This window comes from Pteronotus mesoamericanus, unplaced genomic scaffold, assembly GCF_021234165.1.
Source record: "Pteronotus mesoamericanus isolate MK-2021 breed Mesoamerican mustached bat unplaced genomic scaffold, CSHL_Meso_final contig_20, whole genome shotgun sequence".
NCBI classification, from domain to species: Eukaryota; Metazoa; Chordata; class Mammalia; order Chiroptera; family Mormoopidae; genus Pteronotus; species Pteronotus mesoamericanus.
In genome coordinates, this window is record NW_026555085.1 from 82,471,885 (window position 1) to 82,498,255 (window position 26,371).

The window sequence follows — 26,371 nt, forward strand, 5'->3', positions numbered from 1 at the left end:
CCCTCGACCTATCTAATCTAGCCATCCTTCCGTGATCTATCATCGCCTGTCGCCCTCCGTTAGTACTAGGATTAGAATTCTTTAACGAGAGCTTTACCGCGACATCGTAAATTAACGCATTTAACTAAAAAAGCAAAACGGGACAGAAAATGCCTTAGAAAATAAGTTTCGTTGTTAAGGGCTAGCTTTGCTAATTATGTTAAATGGTGGAGATTTTCTAAAAATTGAGCTAAGGAGAAAGTTCTAAGGTTTCGACAAAAAAAAATTATGCCCACTTATACTTTACGCCAGAAATTACGTACTTATGTTTAGGTATCAGTTAAAAATGTACTCGGGATACAGTTTTTTTCAAAATCTTTTTAAGCGGCTCAAGCAGAAGTCTAGCCCCGCTACCTCTTTCGCTCCCCTCCCCCCGTTACCCACTCTGCCAATCTCAAGGGCCGAAGAGGGCTGACTTCAAGACCAGGAACGAGGAAGCGGAAGCGGGGAAAGTGACGAGAGTAGTGAAAGCCGGAAATGAGTGGCTAGCGAGGCACCCGGTGCGCTGACGCTCTAGCCTCGGCGCGCTGTCTCTATGCTCCCCCGCGCCTAGTCTATTTATTGTCGCGGGGAAGCAGCAGTCGCCCCGTACCCGGAACAACAAAGCGCGAAAGACGGAGCCCGAGCCTTGGGGGCTCCTAGCAACGGGCCGGGGCGGGAGTTCCATGGAGACTGGGGAGCGCGCCCGCCTCATCATCATCCTTGTCCTCCAGCTTCTCCTTCGCGTCCGACGCAACCGGCATCAGCGCTGCAGCCGCGTCCTGTGCCGCCGCCCCCTCTTCCCACGGTAACCCCGTAGGCGACCCTGGGCCGGGGGGAGCGCGGGCGACTGGGCGGTCTGAGTGCCGGGTACGGGCGTCTGGGCGCGGGGCGGGCGTGTGCGGAACGGCGGCCGTGCTGCCGGTGGGGTGTGCGGGGGCGGATGAGTGGAGGAGAGGCGCTCAGGTGGGGCAAATTGGTTCGGGAACCGAGGGAGGGTCCAGGTCTTAGAACAGGGTGGCATTTGGGGATCTTGTTGGGGATAACGAGGTGGGGGTGGGGCGTCACTGCCTGGGAGTGTTATCCAACGGGATGTAGGATAAAAAAAGAGGGGTTTTCTTTTTCGTATTAGCCACAACCGGGAAAGACTGGAGCAGGGAGATTCCCGGTCTGTCTCTGTGGAGCCCTTACCCAGGGGAAGGGGGATCGCGCACAGATGCTATGGGTCCGTTGTTTCCCCTAAAACTTGAGCGGTCTCTCCCGCGGCGGGAGGGTTTCCGAATGTCACCTTCGCCGAGAGCCCCGCCTTATTTTATTATTTTTATTAATCAAAAATGTGAAGAAGGATCTAGAAATTGAGGAACATAAAATGAATTGTGGGTAGGGCTGAGGAGGGGCAAGAGTCGGAATAAGAGCTTAATAATACTAGCCAGTAAGAATCCTAAAAGTAAATTTAATGGGGAATGACGGTTTTTAAAACTGTCTTCTGCCGAGATGTGCATCGGCGAGCTGTGTCAGTGTGCTCATTGCAATAGGGCTCAGACTGCAGCCAGTCCACATCTGGGAGCTCTCTGGCTGCATCTGTCACCTGCAGTTCCAAAGCGACACTGGCAGTTAACCAGCATGGGCTTGTGTGTTTCGGGTTAAGAACGGTGCCTTAAAAGTGGTTTAAGAAAAGGAAACGAGCTTGGTGTGATTTTTGTGTGAAGAGACAATGGCAGATTCCCTGGGGAAATTGAAAAAGAAATATAAGGAGAAGGTTCAGCTAATCTGCAGTCTCTTTGAAAGTTTGAGAAAATACCAGTTCATTCAAATCAAGAAGAAGCTTTTATCGCCGTCTTGTTCAAAGAATTATTGTTTCTTTTCATATGTTCAGTTAAATACATACCGGTTTATGATACTTCTTTAAGCCTTACATCACTAACTACTTAAAGAGTTTATACTTTTCAAAAGTACTCTAGGTCAGTAAATGAGGTTTTCTTGTGGTGTGCTGAGAATGCCACATAAACATACTACAGTAATACCATTTTTGTGTTTAGTGGGAACAAAGCTTTTTATATAAACTTAACGATTAAAGATGAAAATAAGACTGATAAATCACAGAAGCAATTATGTTAGGCACACACAACCTCTGTTTGCCCCCTACCTTTTCTGCTAAGCCTGGCTTCTCTTAAGCAAAAAGGTGTCATTCTTATTCCCAGCCCTCTCTTTGTGTACTCTCTGCTCTCAAAATCAGTCTCAGAAACTGTAATGATCTACTGTGTGTGTTCTTGAATTTTACTGATGCCAGAATATAGAGTTTTTAATTTGGGCTTTTTCATGGGAGATTCAGTGTCTCTTGTGAAAGGAATTTCATGTGCAGAAAAGTGGGCAGTTTCTTTTAACAAAGGCAGGAAGCATAAAACACTGGGAAACTTAAAAATTGCATTTTAAGACTCTCAGAAGAAAAACCCAGTATTGTCATCTTAGGTTAATGAAGGAAGGATATAGGTGTCCTGTGAAGGATATGCCAAAGGATGACCACGCTTGAGGCTGTTGGTTGTTGAGCCCCAGGATTTTCATAGTGTTTATGAGACATAGTGAATTTAACCCTCACTGTCAAGGCTGCCGTCACACTCAGTTCACCTAGAGCTTATTTGCGGTTGCCTCTATTCCTTCCATGTTTGGTTGGGGGCGGGGTGGGGGAGGGGTGTCAGCTGTACCTTCCATCTTTATTAACAATCCAATTTCTGCTTTCCCTGCTCTCAGCTGCACATTCCCAACATTTGGTGTTGTATTATTTCCTCTCCTTACTTAATCGTGTCCTAATCAAAAATGACTTTTTATGCTATTTGTATTGTTTTTGTTTCTTAAGGAGTTTTCATCATATGTCTTGGGTTTATATATCCTTTTCATTAATGTTACTTTGTCTGTTGCATTTTCTTTCTGTATCCCTCCCCTTTATTTGGAGAATTGGAGTGGTCATGTCAGATGTTCTGTATTCGTTCTGAATAACTTGGTTGTGCAATACAACAGGTAAGAGCCTTATGCTGAGAATCAAAAGACTGTATTGAAATAAGGCATGTAACAATATTTGAACTCTTAGAATAAAAAGTATTTTAGAAGTTCAGAAGTAATACTGCCATCGTAGACCCAGTCACTTTTTTTATAGATATAAGACTGTTGTAGAGCCTGCTGAGGGTTTTTAATTGAACCTCAGACTTCCATAAGTCTTAAACTAAAAAACTTTTAACATCAATCTTTTCTAATGATTTTGCCAGACTTAGGGGAACAAGTGAAGTGATTCCCACAAATTTTTCTTCATCTGGAAAATTTTTGTGGAGGTATACAAATACAGAATTTGTTATAAAGTAGAATGAATACAAATGAAATGCACAGCTGGATATTTTTGTAGAGTGTTATTTCTTACAGATATGGCACATTATTTAAAAACCAGCAAATATTATATAGTACAGTTGAGTGGGTATCAGTGCTGTTTTTAGGTGAAGGAGACCCGTAATAACCTGGTGATTTCCTTCTGCTGCACCATAGACCATGTGATGAAATGCATATTGCTATGAAAAATAAAGTTTAAATTGATTTTAGAAGAATTTATGGTAGAATGTTACCATAATGTCTCTTAGTCAAAATCTGTAGTGTTTTGAAAATTTAACTGTATTGTGACATTTGAATGACAAAATAAAGATTGCCTGAAACTTAACACCCATGTTTGTTGTACCTCTTATATGCCTAATGCCATATCAGGTGTGCAGAGCTGAATGAAAAGTGTTTTTCTTCTGTCTGGTGCTTTTTGTGTACTTGTAGATAGCAGAGAAATAATGTGCACGCATACCAAAATATGACAGACACAAATTTGAATTTTAAATCCTTTATTAAATATTGCTTGGTGCTGCAGTTACTGCTGTATGGATTTCACCATGCCTGCTAAATTACAAGTTTCTTGAGATTCTGGACTAGGAGTCCTGAACATATCATATTGTGTGTTCGTGTCTTGCATGTGTGTGTGTGTGTCTGTATTTTGAAGACTAATGTTAATAAAAGGATACATATTTTTGTTTTACTTCAGGAAGTTAATCTAGTGGATGAGGGGAAGCTTTGGGTATCTAATATAATTACTAGTAGTCTAATTTTTTATTCCTACAATTTCAACTTTTTATACAGGCTGCTAGTTATGAGCAGCAAAAATTTCTTAAACATGGTTAGAGCTTTCTTATTTTTTATTTTTTTAACCAATTCAAACAATAAAAATGATTTACTGACTCGTGTTTGCTCTTGTCACATGACTCCCAGTTTGGGAAATTTCAAAAGGGTGAATGTATATACATATCTGACGTGTTTCAGGCCACATAGAAACAATCAGTCTTTTATTTAGAAGAGAGATGGGGGGGCTGTAATTGTGCAAAAGCAAGATTCCAGAAGTATGTCACTAGTCAAAATGAATTAGATCTTGTCAGAAATTGTACAAATCTGGTTTTATCTTGTTACTGAAGGAGGATAAAATATAGAATTTGCTTCAAATAGCTAGTTTTACACTAGAGGCATGCTCCCGGGGATCACATAAAATGTTAAAAAAAAATACACTTAAGGTGAATTCTGGGGTAGTTCAAATCAACCTTCATGTGGGAGTTAATAATGAAACTTCAAAATTTCACCAAAAAAAAAGCAACACAGAAGTTTGCATGGCCACTTGGTCCATACAGTATTCCTCCACCAAGAAAGAATACTGAAAATCACATTGTGTGTTAAGGACAGTTTTCTCAGGACGTGAGTGAATGAATTTAGGACTTTGTGTTTTAAACCATAAACGTCTGTCTATAGATATTGGTCCATGATATGCTTTTCTGTTTTTAACTCAAGAACTTTTTAAAAGACATAATTTTTTAAATTAATTAAATGGTGTTAAACTTCCTCCTTCTGATAAATGACAAGTATTTTCACTGAGACAGAACAGTTTTGATCAAAATAAGTTACACCTTCTTGGGATTAGGGTTAGTTAGTACAGAGTTTAAGAGTGTGGACTCTGAGCGCAGCCTGCATGAGTTCATTCAGCAGGGCGCTGCTGCTTATCATGGCCTCGGGCAAGTTACTAAGTGTAAGGCACTTAGAACAGTGCTCAGTATAGTTAGATGAAAAGATACGAGGTGGTGCTGGTAGCACCAGTACTTGGTAGTACATTAAAGGTGAACCATTAGGCCACTTGAGTGCTTTGTTTCTTTCTTTTGGAGGCTTTCTGTTAAAGCATTGAAATTCTTTGTGATCACTGACTCATCTCTGCTCTTAAGTTTTGGAGAGGGGGAAGCACTTTTGTTTTAATTTTGAATTGTCACAAAGGCATCTGGTTATCACTTATGGCAGATGGACTAAGTAAAAAGAGACATCTCTGTTTCTTGGAAAAGGAAGGCCAACAAAGCCTTGTCTGACACTGTGTTGAAGCTATTGAAATGCTATTTCCCTGTGGATTTGACTGCTTGTTAAGCTGTGTGGTACTTCTGAATAAATGCAATAGACTCCAATGGTTTCATTTAGCAGAATTAGTCTTTCTTTAGAAGACAGTACTTTTTTTTACTTGTATAACCTTAATGATGGTGAACTTGAAACTTATTGGTATCATTGTGAAGCCGTTTAACTTGAGTTTTCTGTGTCACTATAAATGTTCTAGATAATAGCTACCTTGTAATTTTAGCAGTAGCTGAAACCGCTGCTCTGCTCCAATAATTCAAGTGGCTCTAGAATGACTGTATAAAATTGCAAAATTACTTGTTTATGGTAAGGCTAACACCAAATACTGAGGCTACCTAGTTGGGAATAACTTGATGATGATAGCTTTTTCAGGCTGCTACTGAAATGACCAACTTTGAAGTCAAGTCCAAATGTCATAGTTTAGTTTTAACATGTACATTTGAAACTGCTGACTAGAAAATAAATTTGTATGCTTAAATATTATGAGTTACAAATTTTTTCCTATTTTGGCTCCTATCCAGGTCTTGGTTTTTAGTTGAAATAATATTTTTATTAAATATGTATTGGGTTGCCCAAAAAGTTCATTTGTTTTTTTCCCTAAGATGGCTTTAGTGGTGCTTAGTTGTCTTTAACTTAATTTTGTTACATTGTGTGGCAACAGCTGTCATCTCAGCGTGCATTAAAAAATCAAAATTGGTGAATTTTTATGTAGACATTTTAATATCAAAGATGGAAGAAAGTAAGTGACATTTTTGGCATACTGTGCTTTATTATTTCAAGAAAGGTAAAAATGCAAAAAAAAAAAAAAAAAAGTGCAGTGTATGGAGGAGGTGCTGTGACTGACTGAGCACGTCCAGAGTGATTTGTGAAGCTTCGTGCTGGAGATTTCTTGCTGGGCAATGCTCCACAGTTGGGTAGATCCGTTCAGGTTGATAGTGATCAAATCACGACATTGAGAACAATCAGTGTTATACCATATGGGAGATAGCCAACATATTCAAAATATCCAAACCAATAAAGTTATTGGTGAAAATTAAAAAATGGGTCTCTTACTTTACAGAAAAAACTAAATGGACTTTCTGGCCAACCCAATAGACGTTTATATAAAATATATTATTAAAAGTTTATTTTGCTTTAAATGTAGAGGGGTAAAGTTTTATAATTCCTCTTCCATGTTATGCTGTTTTTGTTTTAATACCTCTCGCAAAAGAAGATTGGCAAATATGCTTGTATTTAGAAGTGCGGGTTTTATTTTTCTGTTTAAAGAGAGTGAAGTCTAGTTGATACTCTTGATTTGGGTAATAACTACATTGACCAGACTAGATTCAGTATTGATATAATACTGTTAATATCATTCTCGTAGTCATCGTGGATTCTGGATCTAAAAAATATTGAGAAGAACAAGGAAATGATCGTGCCTATTTCTTTCTCTCTGTCTCTCTCTCTCACACACACACACACACACACACACACACACACATACACACACATACACACACACACACACACAGTGTATTAGGGGATTTTTAGGAAAATGGGTCTCCAGAGTTTCAATACTGTTGTCCATAATGAAGCCTGCTTGTTTTGAGGTAGAGATCTAACGTGTTAATGTGTCCCTTGTATTCCTTCCACCACACTGTCTCAGGGACAGATGTTACTGTCCTTGAGATATGAAGCTACATAAAGCGAATGTGTAAGCTAAAAGTGCATATATGAATGAAGATGAGTATCTGGTTTTTGAGTATGGTCAACATTTATGGAACCTATTGTTGTTTGTACCAACCCAGCTAAGATTTGTGGTGAACCAGATACTTTTGTTGAGCCACAAAGCCTTTTTTTTTTAACACCTTTTTACCTGCTTATGGCTACGATGAGCTTCTTGAGTATTTGTTATTTGTATGCATGTGCAACCTAGTGAGCATCCCATATTTGCTCATGGGCTTATTAGCACATCCCAGCCTCTCTGCTGGAGGCACCTTAGGTGGTTGTAGGAGGCACAACCATGTTGAAGACACAGTCACCAGTTCACTAGACCTTTCTCAACACAAACTTTGTGTGCCAGTCTCAAAGACACACTACATTTCTTTAACTCCCTTGTGTTTTTTTTGGGGGGGGGGTACCTGAGATAAGGGATGTCACATGTCTTAACAGTTCACAACTGATAAAAAAACTGTATTAGTAATACTTTTATTTTCTTAGCAGCATATTACTGTTGTCGATCTTTAGTTCAGTATAGCAGAGAAAACCTTTGACCAGTAATCCTGAAAATTCTGCTTCAATGCATAGTGTAAAGTTACTTGGATAATTGTTCATTTGTATGTACATTAAGAATATGTGCCTTTTAATTTACTCTTTCTAGGTTTTTTGTTTTGCATCTGTTAATTTGGAAGATTTTCAAATGTCTTAACCTATATTCTTAACTTAGTCTTCTGTTGTATCCTCACCTTCGCTTTGTAAAGAGGGGAATACTGGCTTTCTCATCAAACCCTGTTTGATTGGACGGTTGCTGTGCCGGCAGTAACAGACAGGGTGGCCAGTCTGTAACCAGCTGTCATGGAATGAACTTAGCATATGGAAAAATTTGGGCCTTTGGGGATGAAATGGAGAGCATAACTGTTAGCGGAGGGGAAAGGAAGTATAGGTATCAAAAGTGCTGAGGGACTATATATATGTGTGTTTTAATTAAAATAATTCCTTCCTTACATCAAAAATGTATTATATTTCTGTATTTGTAAAAGCTACTGGAACACAGTTGTCCTTCAGGGTTTCGGGGTCTGAACTAAAAGCCAATAAGAACATGTTGGGTGCAGAAGCACTAAGTGAAATAAAGAAAGAACAGGATGCTGTTGGAGAACTTGAGTGGTTTGGGCTACAAAGATTCTTACTGTTATGGTGAAAAATGTCTGCTCTCCCTGCTCTTTCCACCCTCACAATTCTTTCTTTTAAGTGTTCTTAAAGTATTCATTTAATTCACAACTGTTAAGCTGATGACCTAGTGCCCCTTACTAACCCAAATCTTAAAGACACATACTTATAGTAAACAGATCTCTTTGAGGACCATGGTGCCTACAGTCTAATAGACAGTTATAATACCACAGTACCTTTGTGTTTGCTGTGCCCTCCGCGTGGGGCCTTTTCTCTCAATCTTTCATATGGCTGGCTTCAAGATCTAATAGTAAGAATTTCTCATTTTTGAGGAAATTAAGAGGCCTTCCTGGATCATTCCTCCTAAAGTTCCTCTTGAGTCATCTTATTCCCTTTATAACATAGAGCATGTTCTGTATTTTAATTTGTGTCTCCATTTGTTGTCTCTTTCTTCCTCTGGAATACAGCTGCCATGAGGGTTCCTTACCTGCTGCCTTGTTCTGAGCCTAATTCCCAGTGTCTGGCAGTAGTGCTGGGTTCACATTAGTTGCATGCTAAATGCATTCAATTATGAGTAATAATTTGTTGGTTGAAGGAATGGGGGAGAGCATCCTAGGCAAATATAAAATCAGGAAAGGGTCTGCTATTGCATGCAAGAGGATTGGTAAAAAGTTGAGACTGTTAAAGTGTATTGGAAGTGGACAAGGTTACAAAAAGTACATCTGTGTTCTAAGTACAGCTGTGTTCTAGGCGAAACAAGTTAGGTTCTATTTTGTCCCTACAAGAGAGCCAAGAGATGTTTCTCTAAGCAGTGTGTGGCACAATTAGGAAGATAATTCTGGTTGCCTCTTTGGTAGATTGACCAGATAGTGGCGATTGCAAACAGCATTCCATTGGAAGGCAGTAAGCTGTAGTGACATGTGAAAGCCTAAAATAAAACATTGATGCTTTGGATGCAGAAAAGAAGTTAGATCAGAAGTTGACTGGGTATAGGAGAAAAAAGATACGAAGGATGATTCTGAAATTTCTGATTCATGTGTGTAAGTTTTGGATGGTGGCTCCATTAACTAAAATTAAGACAGCAAATATTTCTGAGGAGATTAATTAATTTTGGATGTGTTGCTTTAATTTAATGCATATGCCAGACAGTTAGGAATATGGTTTCGGGTCTCTGATAGGTCAGGATTGATGGTAGGCTCCATAAAGTCATGTGTAGCAGTTGAAACCTGAAAGCTAAACAAAGAAAGGTTTTAAGGCAGTGATCTTAAACTCATTTAGGATATGAAGAAAACAATCACCTCCTGAAGCATACACCCAAATTTGTGTGTACATAAATAATTGCAGGGGGTCCTCACCTGTGGAACCTGTTGTTGAGCTATTCAGGGCCTGTCATGGAATTCAGTTAAGAACATCTGATTTAAGGAGCAGGCGGAAAAGTATTCAAGATGGGAGGAGAACCTAGGAAAGGTGCCTCGGAAGCCAGAGGGAGAACTGGGTTCCCAGTGCTCTATGCCCTAGAGAGGTCGGCTGGGGGGTGGGGCGTGGGCTGCGGGGAGTTTCAGCTGTGACACTGGATTCAGCAATGAGCCATTCATTCACAGCATTTTACACCATGTGGAGGCAGAAGGTAGATTGTTATGATTTAGTGCCATGAATCTGAGTTAAGGAAACAGTGTGTGGTAAACAGAATGCAGAAACCTTGATGTACTCTGTGATGAACAGCCCTGATGGGAATATAGCCCCTTATAAGGACCTACTTACTGAAAGGAAATTTCCATTATTTTGATGACCTGTTGTTGTTCAGTGTTTCAGCCCAGTGGTTCTTAACCAGGTGCCCATTAGAAACAACATGGAAATGTTTTAAAAATCAGAACCCTACAAAGGTTAGTTAAACAATATCTTTTAGGGGTTGAGCCTCCTCATAGGTTTCTGTTTGTTTCATCGTCTTGTTAAGAACCAATGTTCCAATCACAACATTTCCTTATCACTCTTGTTGTGTGTTCTATGTAAGAATCCTTTCTTTTACTTGTATGTTATTATTTAATTACCCAGTTTACTATTGTGCTAGCTTTAAATCCGTGTCCTTTAATTTTTCTCATAGTTTCCAACTTTAAAAAATGTATGGCTTTCCTCTGCTATTTAGTCAAGTTCTCCATATCATTTATCATTTTTCTGAGTGACACAGCCCTCAGTCAATTAAAATCTGGACAGTTCTGAGTAAAACCAGAAATTCTTAATCGTGCTGATATGTGGGAAGAATATTTATTCTGTAATCCTGTTCGTTTTTGTGTTACATTTTTTACTAAATAATAAAAACTTTTTAACTAGACCAGTTTGAAATCTGTACACTATTTTCTAAGGGGCTAATTTCATAAGCTTACGTTCCTTTTCTTAACATGGCAGTCATGCATGACATAGACCTTTAACAGGTTGTCTACAGTAGCGCAGGCATTTTATATGAAGGGTAAACCTATAAAAGCAGTGGAAAGGAAATTGTCATAATAGGAAGTTTCACCTGTTGTGTTTTCACCTTGTGGTGTTTTTCTTTTGATTAAGTTCTTAATGAGCTGTCAGCAATTGGAGTTTGAACCCTGCATTCACAGTGGTGAAATAATTATGTCAGAATACAGAGAGGTTTGAACTTTACGCGTGCCAGCCGTGATACCATCCAGAAGCTGAGAGAGGGTTTATTCGGTTTGGTGACTACCTAATGAATTAACATTTATACTTGCAAAGAAAATAATGACCTTTACAAAATTATGCTATTTTATTAGCATCAGCATCATGGCTAAGCTAGTCTCATACATTGTAGTTCCATATGGGTAACTTGGGATGAATATCAAGATTCTCTAGAAAAAGATAAACTTCCTAGCTTTTAAAATAATCACCCATAATATGAGAAAATAGGTCCATAAGACCTATGGAGAAAACTGATGACTGATATTTGAAATGAACATGACAAATTTACATTTTAAATGAAAAGAACACGGTAAGTAGGTTTGTTACATTTTAAAATCCAAACCAACAACTATTTCTTTTTGTTTGAAGTGGTTTTGTTGTTACTGGGAATTTTTTTTTAATTCACTGTTATATTTAGTTTTGTTTTTAAAAAATGCTAATTTTATTTACCAGATACATCAAAATTGTATTCTTTACTTTTGCCCCTTGCTTTTAGACTTGAAGGAATATGACCTGTTTTTAAGTTTCAAAGCTTGAGAACCGCAATGAATAACTGGAAATCCTTTTTATTTTTGAACATTTCTCTAACCATGGAAGAATGAAGAAAGGAGAATAATAATAGTAACAATGGGAATAGTTAAACTTGAATGCGCTTTTACCATGTGCAAGTACTGTGCTACGTGCTTTGACAAAATTTCGATTTTCATAACACTGTGATAGGTAGTGTTATTTGCCTTATTTTACAGGTGAAGACACTGAGGCACAGAGGCATTAAGTAACTTATCCAACGTCACATGACTGATAAATGGTAGAGTTCAGATTTAACCCAAGTAATCTACCCCAGAGTCTCGGCTCTTAAAACGTGCGTGCGTGCGTGCGTGCGTGTGTGTGTGTGTGTGTGTGTGTAGATACGGCTTTTTCATCTCAAACTAACAGTTAAGCTTTTACAGATGCTGTATTGAACGTGTTTAGTATGTTGGGAACTATGCCAAGGCCAGGGCACAGAAATCAGTAGGATTTGATCATGGATCTGAGAAGCTTATGCCTGCCAAGAAGACATATATAAATAGAAAATTTCACTAGGTTGCGGGAAAACGCAGTGATAGTGGTGTGCATAGCAACATGGCAGTAGGGCTCAGAGTAGGGCTACTCTGTCTCAGTCTTTGGGATCAGATATCTTAGTCCCTTTGATTCCTTATTTTACTCATTGTGGTTTTAATTACCTTCTATATGAGGTTTTCCAAATTTTCTCCTCCAGCCTAGACCTTGACCCTCCTAACCAGTGGACTCTTATCTGATTTTTCTGTCTCTTCTCTTGGATGCCTCACAAGTTTCTTCGCTTCAGCATGTCTGAAACAGAGCCCTAACCCTTCCTCTCCTTACCATCTTGCCTGCACACCTGCTCTCCCTCCTGTGTTTTCTGCCCATTCTTACCTTCCAGCCCATTCTGTTCCAGAAGTGGCACTGGTAGGTTTTTTAAAAACAAATACATCATGTCATCTTTTGCTCCTAATTTAGCTCACTGTGCTCTCAGGATAAATATGAAAAGTTTTAACATGGCCTGGAAGCTATGGCTTGACCCCTCTGTGCATCTCCAGCCTGGTGTGGTACAAATTTCCCATTCACTCTTCCCATTCTAGCCATGCTGGCCCTCCTGCAGGCCTGCACAGCTTATATGTTTAACTTACCTAAGAGCTGAGGACACCTGCTGTCCCTTCTACCAGGCCTTGTTACTGCTGAATCCCCATCCCCTCACATGGGACTGAATGCTTAGATTTCCAGCCCATTGTTAGAGAACTGATTGGATGAAGAGGGTGCTGAGCGATGGGACAATTAGGAGGAAACCAGGTGTACAGTGGGCATAGATTATTTTCAGGAGAAGGAATAACATAAGCAGGCAAAACACTAATGTTCTTCACATGTAAGAACCTATATAAGTCAGTAAGAAATCTCAGAAGGAAAATGTACAAAGGACATGAGACAGCTAACACAATAAATACTAGTTATTAATATTTGAAAAGTTCACCCTCTTTAGCATTCAAGGAAAATCAATTCAATATTGCTGTTTTTCATTTATATCTCAGGTTGTCAAAGATTTGTACGGAATTCTTTGTTGACTAAGCATGACAGCATATACATATGACCCCAATATTGTTTAATATGAACAGATAAATATATGGATTTAGCAACCTCAAAACATGTGTCTGTGTTAGTGTAGAAAAAAATACAGTAATCGCTGTGGTAGGATCGTGGGTGACTTTTTTTTTTTTTTAAGTATTATATAATCAGAAAATGACATGCTATCTTCTTTAAAAGCCATACATTAAGACATTAATTTGAAATACTAAATCTATCCAAAATTTTGCTTTCACATAAGGAGTCAACATGCTAAAATTCACATCTCTGAGTTTGAGTCTCCAAATTTCAGGCTGTGTTCAGTAAAGTGTACTTTTTTCTTGTTATCTGTAATTAGACAGTTAAAATTAATACTAACTTTAGCACTGACTAATACAGCATCACTTTAATAGAGAATATTTAATTTGTGAGGTGCTCATTAACCCCACAAAACAATCATGAGGTGTGTAAATGGAATTGTTTGCATTTGACAAGTAAGGGTAGGAATAGTTCAGAGCTGTCCCATATCTTCCATTAGGATCCACATCTTAAGACATCCAGGTTTTCTTCCCTTATAGATACATTGTAGTGCATTCTGAAATACTGAAATTCTTCTCTTCTTTTTTTAATTGATTTTTAGAGAACGGGAAACATCAGTTTGTTGTTCCACTTATTTATGCATTCATTGGTTGATTCTTATTTGCGCCCTAACCCAGGATTAAACCGGGAACCTTGGCCTACTGGCCAACACCCTAACCCACTGAGTTACTTGGCCAGGGCTGTGAAATTCTTAAGTAGGCTACTGCTTAAACATTTTTAATATGGGATGGGTATCAGGTTGTGTGTTCTAAATTGCCAAACACTTTTTTTCAGCTGGAACTTCATGAGAGTGCAAACCATGACTTACCTGTTCTTAAACAGTCTTTCAGAAAATCAGCATCATTAAGATTTTTCTTCACCACTTTGTAGGTGCCATGACAAATATTTTTATAGACTGAAGCATAAAATGCACTCCTCTTTACTATTTTTTTAAGTGACAGTTGCTGGCAACCCTCAGTTATTCTTGTTAATTTCCATTAAATTTTTTTGTAGTTTTCTTAATACAGATTTTTAAAAGTTATAACAGTTTATTTTGGTGCAAGTTATGAACATGAATGCTGTCTGCTTACCGATCTTCAGAATTGGTATTTAGATTGAGTTAGAGGTAGGTGGTAGCTGGAGACATGTAATGAAATGAACATAATTTAACTTTCTGTTTAACTTAATGTAATGATGATCTTTTTCTTGTACATCAAATACTTTTGCTTTTATATAAGCATTTGTTAAATATTTCATATGTTGATATGATATAGAATCCTTTCCTTGGGAAATACAATGATTTTTGTGACTAGGTATATTATTGATCGCATTTCTTTTTCACATAGTTAGAACACAAAAATGCCAACATCAAGGACTGGTTGCTAAAGTATAAGCTCTTGGGCCATGCATGAAAACGGGTCTTCGTGATAAAATTTCAGCCTACCAAACAAGTTAAAGATTTTGCAGTTTTGTTCACTGTCTATGCCGTTGCCCCTTAGAGCAACTTTCCTAACTGTTGATTAAGAGTCTAGCTTTCCCTGTCCTCTTTTTGATACTTCTGTGGAGCTCACTACTTTCCAAGTATTTGTTTTTGGTGTGGCTTTATGAAATCTATTTTTGTGTGATCTCTTAAAATAAAAATATTTCCTTTTTTCCCCCCAGATACTTGAGAACAACTGCCATCTTTCCTTTCTTGTGCTAAATGTCCTGAGAGTTTTCTCAAACAACTGTTTTTATATCCCACATCATCCTACTTTTCTCTCAACATCGGTATCCTCTTTAAATAATAAGGGCAGGATATTCTAGATGTTTCAATAACAAAGAAACTATTTCTTCCTTTTGCCTGGACACTCCCATCTTACCTTAGGTTTGTTTTTTATTTGTTTTCTTTAAAGTAATATAATTTAAATTCCATGTTTTAGTGTGACATATTGTGAAGAAGTCTTTTTCTTAAACAGCTTTTTATTCAATAAAAGTATGGGAATTTTCAGACAGATATGTAGGGAGAGTAAAGTAATTGTCTTCTCAATTTAACAATTGTTAAGCAATGAAGCAGTAATATGGCATTTTTTTTTTTTTTGTCTAAAATACAGTTATACTTTACTATCCAAATCTATTCTGAATAGGTTATCTCAGTTTGTTTGTTTCCTGTGGTAAGATTCCAGATACCAAGGGAGTCAGTCATCTGAAACGTTATCCAAATCTATCTTGTTACTAAGGTCAGACAGTGAAAAATAACTGTATTTTAAAGTAAATTACAGATATGACATTCCCCCTTGAATGAGCTCTGAAAAAAATAAGTATATTTGTCTATATAACCACTCTTTCACTAACAGAATTAACAGTAATTCCCTAATACCTTTTATTCATTCAGGGTCCATATCTCTTATAGTTGGGAGATCTGTGAAGGACCATGATATACAGATGTTTTGGTCATTTTGATAAAAATGTGAGCTTTACATTAACCAATGTTAAATTTTATTTTACTGATATTGACTAGCTGGACCCAGGAACCAGCAAATTTTTTCTTGAAAGATCAGATAGTAACTGTTTTAGGCTTGTGGGTCATTTGGCCTTTGTCAGAACTACTCCTCTGTGCCATAGTTATTACAGAAACACATGGGCATGGTTGTTTCAATAAAACCTTTTTTATAGAACAAGCATTGGCCCTTTGGCTATAGTTTGCTGATTCCTGCCTGACCTATTAAGATTTTGGTTTTCCCTATTTTTTAATGTGACTGTTGTAAAGCATTGTATCAATTCATTAAATACTGTTTGGTTACAATATTCAACTATGTGACTATATCAAACAGTAATGGCTGCCATTTAACAAACATGTATGCTCTGTTCTTGACATAGATGATTAAATTGAATCCTTAGAAGCACCCTGGGAGGTACAGTAATGTTATTACCAATTTCCAGAAAAGAAAAGTAGGGTATATTCTGTACTATTAAACAGTTATAAAAGAACACCCTGTCTCTAAAAGGCAAAATATTTGATTTTCTCCAGTTTGGTCCCAGGCACGTGTTGAGAGACTGTCAAGTGTAGCAGTCGGTTGGAATCGCTATACAGAATGTCTTATTTCCTAATCTACAGTTTCAGGAACTTTATAGAAAAGAGTTGATTTAAATGACACGTCTTACTTTTAGAAAAGAATGATTCCCTAGGAGACCACGTGGGTTCATGTTGTGTTTGCAAATTACTTTATTCCCAGTCTGTCCCTTCTGCCATTTCTTAAATTATGGGTGGTAATTTTGTGGTTAAATCTGTCAGGCCACTCCCTCAGTATCTTCCTAGTGCAGCTTGAACATACTTTAGCTAGAGTCAACTTTTCTGTATTTTAAGGTTTATTTATGTTTCTGCTTATTGTTAGATTTTAGAGTAATTTTGCTTTGTTTTTATGACATTGTTTATTGTGGCCTTTCAGGTTAAATATATTTTCTGGTGTGGAAAATTTAAAATGTAATGCAATTTGTCTTAAAAGCCAGGAGGTGGCAGTATTTTCCAGGTGATTCTTTAAGCTTACAGACTGCGGAAGTAATGTTTTTAAATACCGCTAGAAAGTCAGAGGACCTAAAGAACACAGTATGTTCTTGTCCGTAAAATCATAGATTGAGGAAGAAGTTGCTGCAACTTCTACAGTGTATTTGAATAGAAAATTAGAAATATGACCTTTCCTAAAGTTAAGACAGCTGCAATTTTGAACTTTGCTTTTTATTATCAGACAGATATACTTAAATTTGCACTAGGTGTTTACTTCAGAAACAGGACAAAATACCTGATTAAACCATGTCTTAATATTAGGACTTGGGTAGTAGGAGAATAACTGATGATTACATTAAATCAAAATAGAACTAACTTTGTTTTTCTTTTGGTAAACCTAATATTTGTTGTTTTTTTTTAAAAAAAAGAAAAATCTAGACTCTACAAAACAAGAGAAGAAGAAAAAAATTTTAAGTCACTCAGATGCCAACTCTCTTAATAGAATGATTGTTACCATTTTGGCTGTATAAGTACAGAAATACATACATAGACCTGTAAACCAAAATGAACTCTAATCAAACATAAATTTTTTTTTCATATTTTGGACCTCTCTCTACATTTGTGTAGTTTTATAATTTGTAAAATCTAGTAATCTGTTATATAAAACTGCTGTACTGTATTTAACCAGTCCTTTCAAGATGGACACGTAGGTGGTTCTGTTAATTAACAGAATTACAATGTGCAATCTTATTTATACTTTCCTCAGTTTAATTATTTCTCAAGATGCATTTTTAACAGTTTACTGCAATTCCACCTATGTGCACATTTTAAATTATTTAAATGCACATTGCCAGATTATCTTCTGTAGCAAGTTTCTGTACCAAATTGTAAGAGATTGCTTGTTTACTCACACCTGTATTTTTTTTTAATTTTTCCTGTATACGTAGTATCTCATTCTTTTACATTAGAAGTGAACTGAAAAGCCATATGTTTCAAAAGGTAAAGAACTTCTAAATAAATAAATAATTCAAGAAAAATAATAATGAAAATTTCAATATTATTATAATCCAGGGATAATGAAAACGCTATATATCCAACTAAGACGCACCTAAAGCACTTGGTTATATCACCTTAAATGTTCATATATGTTAAGCATTCAAGTTACTTTCCAGTGTTAGAAATTAAGAAAAAGAAAATCTGTAAAAGGAAGGAATTGATGAACGTAAAGCAAAAAAATTAATGAAGATGATCAACTGACTGCTGATAGTTTTTGTTCTTTGAAGAAATTTAACAGAACAGAAACCATTCAGCAAGATTGAAGTGAGGGGGAAGCAGAGATAAGTGCTATTATAAGGAAAAAGAGGTAAGTATACCACAGAGATTTTAGATATTTCAAAAAAACATAAAAAATTGTATGCCAGTAAATTTAAATGTTTATAAGAAATGGGCAAATGTCCAAGAAAAATATTATTTAGGAAAACAGACTCATGAAGAAATAGAAGGCGTCAATTATCTCGAAACTTAATTAAAGTATTCTATGAGAATACATCAAGCTAATAAGAAACAGATTCAGGTGTTTTCAGATAAGGCCTTCTAACTTGTTCTCTGGAGAATTAAAAGAAAAAGAAATCATAACTTGTGTAATGAGTCTAGTATAAGCTTGGTACTCAAACCAGACAAGGACAACCCAAGAAAGGAGTATTAGTTTAAATGAATGATAAAACACCAACTCAGAGTAGAGGTTTCCTCTGGAGGGAAGGGACAAGGATGTGGTCTAAGAGAAGTACAAGGAGAGGCATCAATTGTATTGTAATGCTTTTTTTTTTTTTTTTTTTTAAGCTGGGCAGTGGGTACATAGATGTTCATTTTATCACTCTTTTTGTATATTATAAATATTTAATACTGTAGTGTTCACAGGTATAACAGCTTTGTGAGCTTAAATGCCACTTTTTAAAAACTGTTTTTTTTGTGGAGTTGCTTAACATTCCCATTAGAACTATACAAACCAGTTAAAACATTTACATATAAACCAACATGAAATATGATAAATATACTACATGCATAGGCATTTCTGTGGATATTCCATTATGGGCTTGTAGGGAAGAAAAGATTCCTAGTTCCTTTTTCATTCAAATGCAGATAGGTGGCTTTGAAAGTTAAGTTTCAGGCTTGCCGGCTGAGGTTTTTTTTCCGTACCTAGTATGAAGAGAAATATTTTGGAGCTCTAGGTGAGAAATTTAATGTAGACTGGAGATTGAAATGCTGGATTTTTAGCATTCATTCAGCATATAATAATTGAACATTTACTCTGTGCCAGCTGTGTGGTGTTAAGCCATTGGAATATATAGACCTACAAGATATAGTCTTTGACATCAAGAAACTCGGAATTTAGTAGAGGAAATACGTGATCCAGATATTTAACTATAGGTGCCATAATAATTATAAGCAATTTGGAATATTTCTTTCCTAGTAGGAATTAGTTTCCACCTTCTTAATTATAGCAGGTTTAAAAAAAAGAGAGGAGTGTGTGTGTGTTTCCAGGAATAATTTATGTCCTTTGGAAATACTTTTAGGGGTAATCAATTCTTCTTTAATGCTAAGACCTTTTTTATACAGTGATAAATTATTTAGCTACATTCGAAATTAAAAGGGATATATGATAGGCTGTCAGATGCTCTGTAGAAACTGAGATTTGTCTATTTCATTGGATTGCCATTCTAGTTATTCCACTTAAAAGGAATATAATATGCCTAGTTTAAAGAAGTGAATCTTTGTTAATACACTGTACTACTACTCTCTTGTTTTACAAAATAGATAAACTGATTGCAGATGGGTCCTTTTTTTTATACTGCTTCAAAAATGTGGAGTCTTTCATGTGGATACCTTTTTTAAGTATTGACTTCTTCATATTATATCCTTGATTTAAACCCTATTACAGCAATAGTGTTTCCTGAGGCTGCTTGACACATTACTAATCTAAAATATGAACACTACTTATGATGAACTATGTTCATGACCTCATTTTTAGAATATAAGTTGCTGAACTACAATCATCGATGTAAAATAATCATCGATTTTGAATTAATTTCAAGGCTTCTTTGCATTCACAAAGATTTGCTTTAGCCCTTCTTTCTTGACATGCTTTTACCCTACATTTTGTCCTTGAATTCTCCCCTCAGTTCACTAGTTTAATACTCAGAGAAGTAGGTCTGAGTCAGTTAGTTTTAGCCTGTTTGATGTAAAAAAAAAAAAAAAAGTATGTGAAACAATAAATTTGACATCATTTCTTAATACGTAATTTCTCTTTAAGGAGTGTTTTTTGTAGTCTGTTCTCTTGGGATGTGTGTCAATTAGAATTAGGTTTAGCTGCATACAACAGAAATTTAACATGAGGGCCTTAATATGGAAATCGATTTTTATCTCATATTCATGAAATCTGGATTTAGGAAGTACAGGGATGGTAAGGAATTTCATGGTATCAGGAACCCAACTTTTTCTGCCTTAACTGTTTCTGTTCTCCCATCTTTTTCTCCTAGTCTCATGATTCCAAATGGCTCCTTGAGCTCCAGCTCTCACATCAAGACTCCAGGCAAGAATTAAGAAGGGCAGAAAGGCCCAAGGGATTGTTGCTAGTTTATTTCAGCCCCTCTAATACTTCCCAAAAGACACAAAACCATTTCATTTTACATTTCATTGACCAGACAGAGTCATGTGGTTTTTAGGCTTTCCCCGTTGCCCAAGAACCTGAAAAGTATAGTGTTTTATTTCTGCCACAGTGTACACAGCTAGACATGCAGGTTCTGTTGCTTGAGAAGGAAGGGCAGAATGGATGTTGGGGGAGCAGCTAGGAGCCTCTGCCTCACAGTTATAATATAGGAAGTGATGCTTAGAAATCTCTGTTCTGCCTGTAGATTTGAACCTATTGTATCCATAATCACTGTCATTTTTTGTGCTGTTGTTTCCCAGATATATGAGCTAAGTGTTTTTCACACATTTCATATAATCCTCACAGCACTATCTTGTAGGCACCATCTATTATTACATATCACAAATGAGAAAATCAAGGCACAGGGAGATTACATAACTTGCCCAAGTTTTCATAACTAGTGGTTAGTCACACAATGAGACTGTTGCTTAAGATCATTCCTGATAATTGCCTCTGTCCTCTGCTTATTAATCTACCTATATATCTGTTAATCGAGGCCACTGCCACCCCTGCCCCACACCTAATAGATAAAAGTCATTTGAGGTTGCTTAAACATACACAAAAACGGAAAAACAAGAAAGTCAGCAGATTGAAAGGAGCATAGAAGTTGAGAAAATACAATGAACTTGAGGTACAACTGATGCACAGAATTAGGTGCAGTATAATTCTGTGTAGGTCCCAGAAGTCTTGGGGTCTGACTTGTCACTGTGTTCTAGTACACCGAAAGGCAGAAAAGCAAAATTGAATTTTCTTTATTTGGACTCTTGGCATCTTCATTGTTTTAGTCACGTGATAACTCCTTACAAAGGATACTAGTTCTTGTGGCTGCAGGGAATCTTAAAGATAACTATAGTAGTATTGGTAATATTTTCTGATAATTCTCTTTGTGGGTTAGGTAAGATGAATTATCATTACTTTTTTTTTTATGTGAAAACCCAGTCAAAGAGAATTTTTTTTTGCTGGAACATGGACCTTCTGCTTAGTATAAACTAGGGCTCATTTTGTTTGTTTATGGAAATGCTTCTATCAGTATTTTTGAAAAATGTTTTGTAAGATTGTGATCTTGATAAAAATGGTGTTGAGCTATTTGTTAGAGCCCCTACACACACACACACTCACTCTCGCTCTCGCTCTCTCTCGTGAGTTCCTTGAGGACAAAGACTTGACCTTATTTGTTTTTTTTCTTCAGTATCCTTACTGTTTAGTAGGTGTTCAGTAAGTGAATAATGAATGAATGACTAGTAAGTGAGGAAAGTTAGTTTATGAATGTTATAAATAATATTTCTGCTTCTTTAAACTTAAGTCAATTGCTCTACTTGAAATAGAGGAAAAATAGGTCATCTTTTTTATAGCACTAGCAAGTGCGAGATGGGTTACAGTACCATTAATGATTAGCCATTGGAACCACAGAATCCAGCCCTTGAACTTGGTATACAAGTACTTTTAGAGAATTACCATAATTGTGATACACCTGGGATATAGTGGTTGTAAAGGCAAGTAGCAAAGATAAAACTGGCAGCCACCTAGCATATAAAAAGTTAATTATTAAATTTAAGGAATGAAAGTTAGATGTTACATGACACGCTGGCTTTTTTTAAATGGCATTTTTAGTGGGAAAAGGAAGGGACATGGTTTGATTTAACATTGAGAGATAATATAGATTTTTTTTGTATTTTAGTTTTCAAGATTATGTGTGAAAAATTCAGAAAACATGGAAATTTAATTACTTTATTTTGTTTTATTTCTCAGGATGTGATCTTCGTGGTGGGAAGCTAAGTTCTTAAACTACCCCAATGGATGCAGACAGTGATGTTGCATTGGACATTCTAATTACAAATGTAGTCTGTGTTTTTAGAACAAGATGCCATTTGAACTTAAGGAAGATTGCTTTGGAGGGAGCAAATGTAATTTATAAGCGTGATGTTGGAGTAAGTATCTGAATTTTGGTATGTATGCTGCATTGCCTAATTGTACAGCGCTATGAATGATGTACTAAAATGTATTCATTCTACAGATAGTTTATGAGCATCTTACCAGGTTCTAGTTGTACTGGATACAATAGTAAGCCCTGAAGAAGTGGCCCCTGCTCTCATGAAAAAGTAGCTTTTTAAGATACTTATCTCCAAGTCTTACCAAAGAACTCACTGGCTGCATTTTATACTGTTCTCTCCGTTTCTTTTGACTGAAGAAGAGGACTTTATACTTTCGTATATACTTACTCAAATACAATTATGTTTGAATGGTGCCGATAGATAGATAGATAGATAGATAGATAGATAGATAACTTTATGTTGTCATAGTCCTCTTTAATTTGTCATAGCTCTCTTTAATTAGTCCAGATAGTTGGTATTCTTTAGTATCAAATTGCTGAAAATATGGTTTATATCCTAATCTATGCATTCTAAATTATAGTTTTTGTTAAATCTATGATATTTGAAATGAAAGCTGGTAACTTGCTTTTAACCTTAGTGTTTTGGATTAACATTATGAATGACAGTGGGAGTTCATTTGGCTTGTATAAATCAAGATGAGATATATATGTTAAGTATTTTTATGAAAATTATGAATATATGTGAAGGCTTCGTTTAAGTTCTAAAAATTAGATGCCAGTATACCTAGGTAAATTATTCTTAGTTCTTAGTACTAGAAACTAAGTAAAGGTGAATTAAACTCAATTAAAATTTTCAGTGACACACAGTGAAATATTTTCAAGTTCATCAATAATTCTATCTTCATTTTAAAAAAAGAAATATCTATATCTGCTAAAAGGTTAGAGATGAAATTGCCTACTGCTACTTCGGAACTTTTAACATACCATTTGGCAGAGAAGTCATTGTTTCTAGGAAGGTCAACTGAAAAAGCTGAGTTGATGGACAAGTTGGTGGTGAAAGACAGTTAAATGTAGAATAAATTCAGTGTTTTGCAGTTACTTCTGTTTGAAATGTTATAATAAACTTTAGCTCAAGTTTTATTTTGGAACTCTGTTAAGTTTTGTCTCCCCAGATTTAATAGTTTTCTAGTTTGATAATGTGGCACGTGACAGAGAAAGGGAAGACCTCAGAATTAACAGGTGTTTTAAGAAGACTGTTTCATTCATTTATGTGTCACATTATTCAGTAAATATTTCTTACACATAATGGACATATGATAAATATTTCCATAAATGAAAAGTTGCAATGAAATTTAAATTCAAATATTATCTTAGACTTTAGTTCTTGACCTACTTATTATACTCACTCTGTAGGTAATTTTACTGAAACCCATTGCTTTAAATGCCTCTCATATCTAAGAAATCTAAAATTACATCTAGCTCCAACTTTTCTCCTGCATTCAAAGTGTGTGTATAGAACTTGGATATGTAATAGGTGTTTCAGCTGTGAGACACTATCAAATAGGAATGGATGCCATGAAGCAGATGAAGCAGGTTAGAATCTACAGAGTAATGAACGGATGGGTGTTCGGTGGAACCGTCAGGGAAGGCCGCTCTATGGGAGTGACATCTGGTGAGAGACTTGAATGAAATGAAAATAAGAAGGAAAAATATTTCAGATGAAAGTAACAGCTACTGCAAAGCTCCTGAGCTGTGAACAGATTTGCCATATTTGAGGATCCATGCAAACTATAGGTTCCAGTTACGTGACTGGAGTGGGATGAGAGATGAACTATTTGCATACCTTGTAGTTCATTGATTTCAAGTACTAGTGAGAGATTTAAACAGACCAGGGATTTTTAATTAATTGAATGTCTTCTTGAATTAATTTTTTTTTTGTTCAATATGGTATTTGATTTCAGAATGGGCGGGTGATTTATAAAATAGTTATTTTGATCTTGGGTAAGCTTGGAGTAGTAGTTAAACATAAAAATATCCACATAGAGCAGAACCACATATGAAACTTAATCTTCATTATGTTTTTTTTTTCCCCCAGAAAGTATTAATGAAGCTCAGAAAACCTAGAATTACAGCTACAATTTGGTCCTCAGGAAAAATTATTTGCACTGGAGCAACAAGGTAAATTTTACTTGGGTTTTTTATTTTAATTTTTTAATTTTCCTTTCATAGAAGGGACATTTATAGACTTAGAAAGAAAATCTTAAATATAGTTTGTCACGCTCCTTAGTATAAAATTGACTTCCTGTATAATAATCTTTTTATTTTTTTTTAAACCATAGTGAAGAAGAAGCTAAATTTGGTGCCAGACGTTTAGCCCGCTGTCTGCAGAAACTAGGTTTTCAGGTAACATTTTCAAAAAATGTCCAAACTGCTGATATTCAAGAGTAAATTTTTGTAAATTTAAAAATTTTGTAAATTTTTACATTCTAGAGTTTCATAGACTAAAGAGGTTTCTATAGAAACTACTCTCATGATTGACCATTTTCTATGTTTTTTTACACTGTTCTTCAGTGTAAAAATTTAGTAGCAAAACTTGTCCATTTTAACAAAATGGATATTAACAAATTCTGGCTTTTTTCAGATTCATTCTTAGAGAGAGAGAGACAGACTTGTTCTCTTACAAGTTAACTACGTTTTCCACTCTTAAGTTTTTTCACTTTTAAACAACTGCGCCCCCTCACTACCCCCCCACCTCCCACCAAAAAAACCCAGCATGTTTCTGACCCTCTCTAGAGCAGTGGAAGTGTGAGGGTGAGCAGAGAACTGCAGGGCCTGCTGGCAAGGACACGCTGGGTAGCAGGCGCTCACACTTGTGCAGGGACCACTGCTGGCAGGTTAACCTCATCAGGTACTCTGTAGAGGCATGCATTTGAATGAAACCAATACATATTATGGACCTGCTTGGTCACTTGCAAGTAATGAGTAAAGGGAAGAAAGGTAAAGGTGAGCCATAGTCTCTAACGAGGGGAGCCTAGGCTGTGTGCAGTTTGGATGGGAAGTGATGGGAAGCCGAGTTTCCCTCTGATGGCTTCAGTCTCCCGGGGTGGAAGGTGAGGGGATGGTGCTGAAGTAACTGCCTGGGAGCTGTGGGAGTCTGGGTGCTCTCGGAGGGGCAGCATAGAGGCCCGGTTAATGGTGGCCGCTTTGCACGAGCTTACTGCTTTCTACCGCTGTCTTGTGCAGGTACTGAATTGGAGAAGGGTTAGTTTACCAGAATTGTGGTTTTACTAGGAACATTTGAAAAGACGATGAAATAAAACCATTCAAGATATTGTTAGGAGTTGCTGAATTTACTAATTGGGACATTACCTTTAGCCTTGTCTGGAGCTTTGTGTCTTAGCATAAAATTAGGAATGTTGAGAGAAATCCCAGTGAATTTAAAAGCACAATTTTATCACCTTATCTCTCACTCTTTTCCCTTAAAGAAAACAAGCATCTAACTAAATTCACAGAAAGGTCATTTTACCTTTACGTTGGATATTTTTAATTCTGCCTGTAGGAAAAAGTCTCATCTTTGAAGTTCATTGTGTACTCAACTATATATTCACTTTTAAAGTGACAACTTTTTTATTTTGACTCTTGAGAGGACCATGTTTTGATTTCTTTTTTTTCTGTTTGCTCTCCTATCTCAGTAGACTAAATATCCCATTTAAAATATCAAAAAATTAAACATAAGATTCAAAAGACCGCAGATGAACTGTTGTAGTCAGGTTTTATTTGTTTTCTTAAGGAAGTTTTTGAGTTATTTTCTTTAATTATAACATTTAATGAGTTACTGATAAACTACTGGGTCCAAGCTTAAGATATTTGTTTTATCTAATTTACTTATATTTTTAAGGATTGAAATTTAATTATTAAGAATTTCTCTGATGAGCAGATTTTTTGTTTGTTTCAAAGTAATTTATTGTGTTTTACTTCTCTCCTAAAGGTAATATTTACAGATTTTAAGGTTGTTAATGTTTTAGCAGTATGTAACATGCCATTTGAAATCCGTTTGCCAGAATTCACAAAGAACAATAGACCTCATGCCAGGTAGGTCTTTAAAAAAATCAAGATAACTTACCAAATTTGGAAT

The 26,371-nt window shown here is 36.3% G+C and overlaps 1 protein-coding gene across 1 annotated transcript in view; it reads left to right on the top strand.

Moving 5' to 3' along the window:
- Positions 1–693: 693 nt before the first annotated feature.
- TBPL1 (TATA-box binding protein like 1) overlaps positions 694–26,371 on the top strand; it is a 29,060-nt gene continuing 3,382 nt past the window's right edge. Inside the window, exons 1-5 of the mRNA XM_054569997.1 lie at positions 694–826; positions 22,155–22,333; positions 24,332–24,414; positions 24,576–24,639; positions 26,225–26,328. Coding sequence (XP_054425972.1) covers positions 22,199–22,333; positions 24,332–24,414; positions 24,576–24,639; positions 26,225–26,328 — 386 coding nt within the window. The 5' untranslated portion in view covers positions 694–826; positions 22,155–22,198. The remainder of the gene's footprint in view (positions 827–22,154; positions 22,334–24,331; positions 24,415–24,575; positions 24,640–26,224; positions 26,329–26,371) is intronic.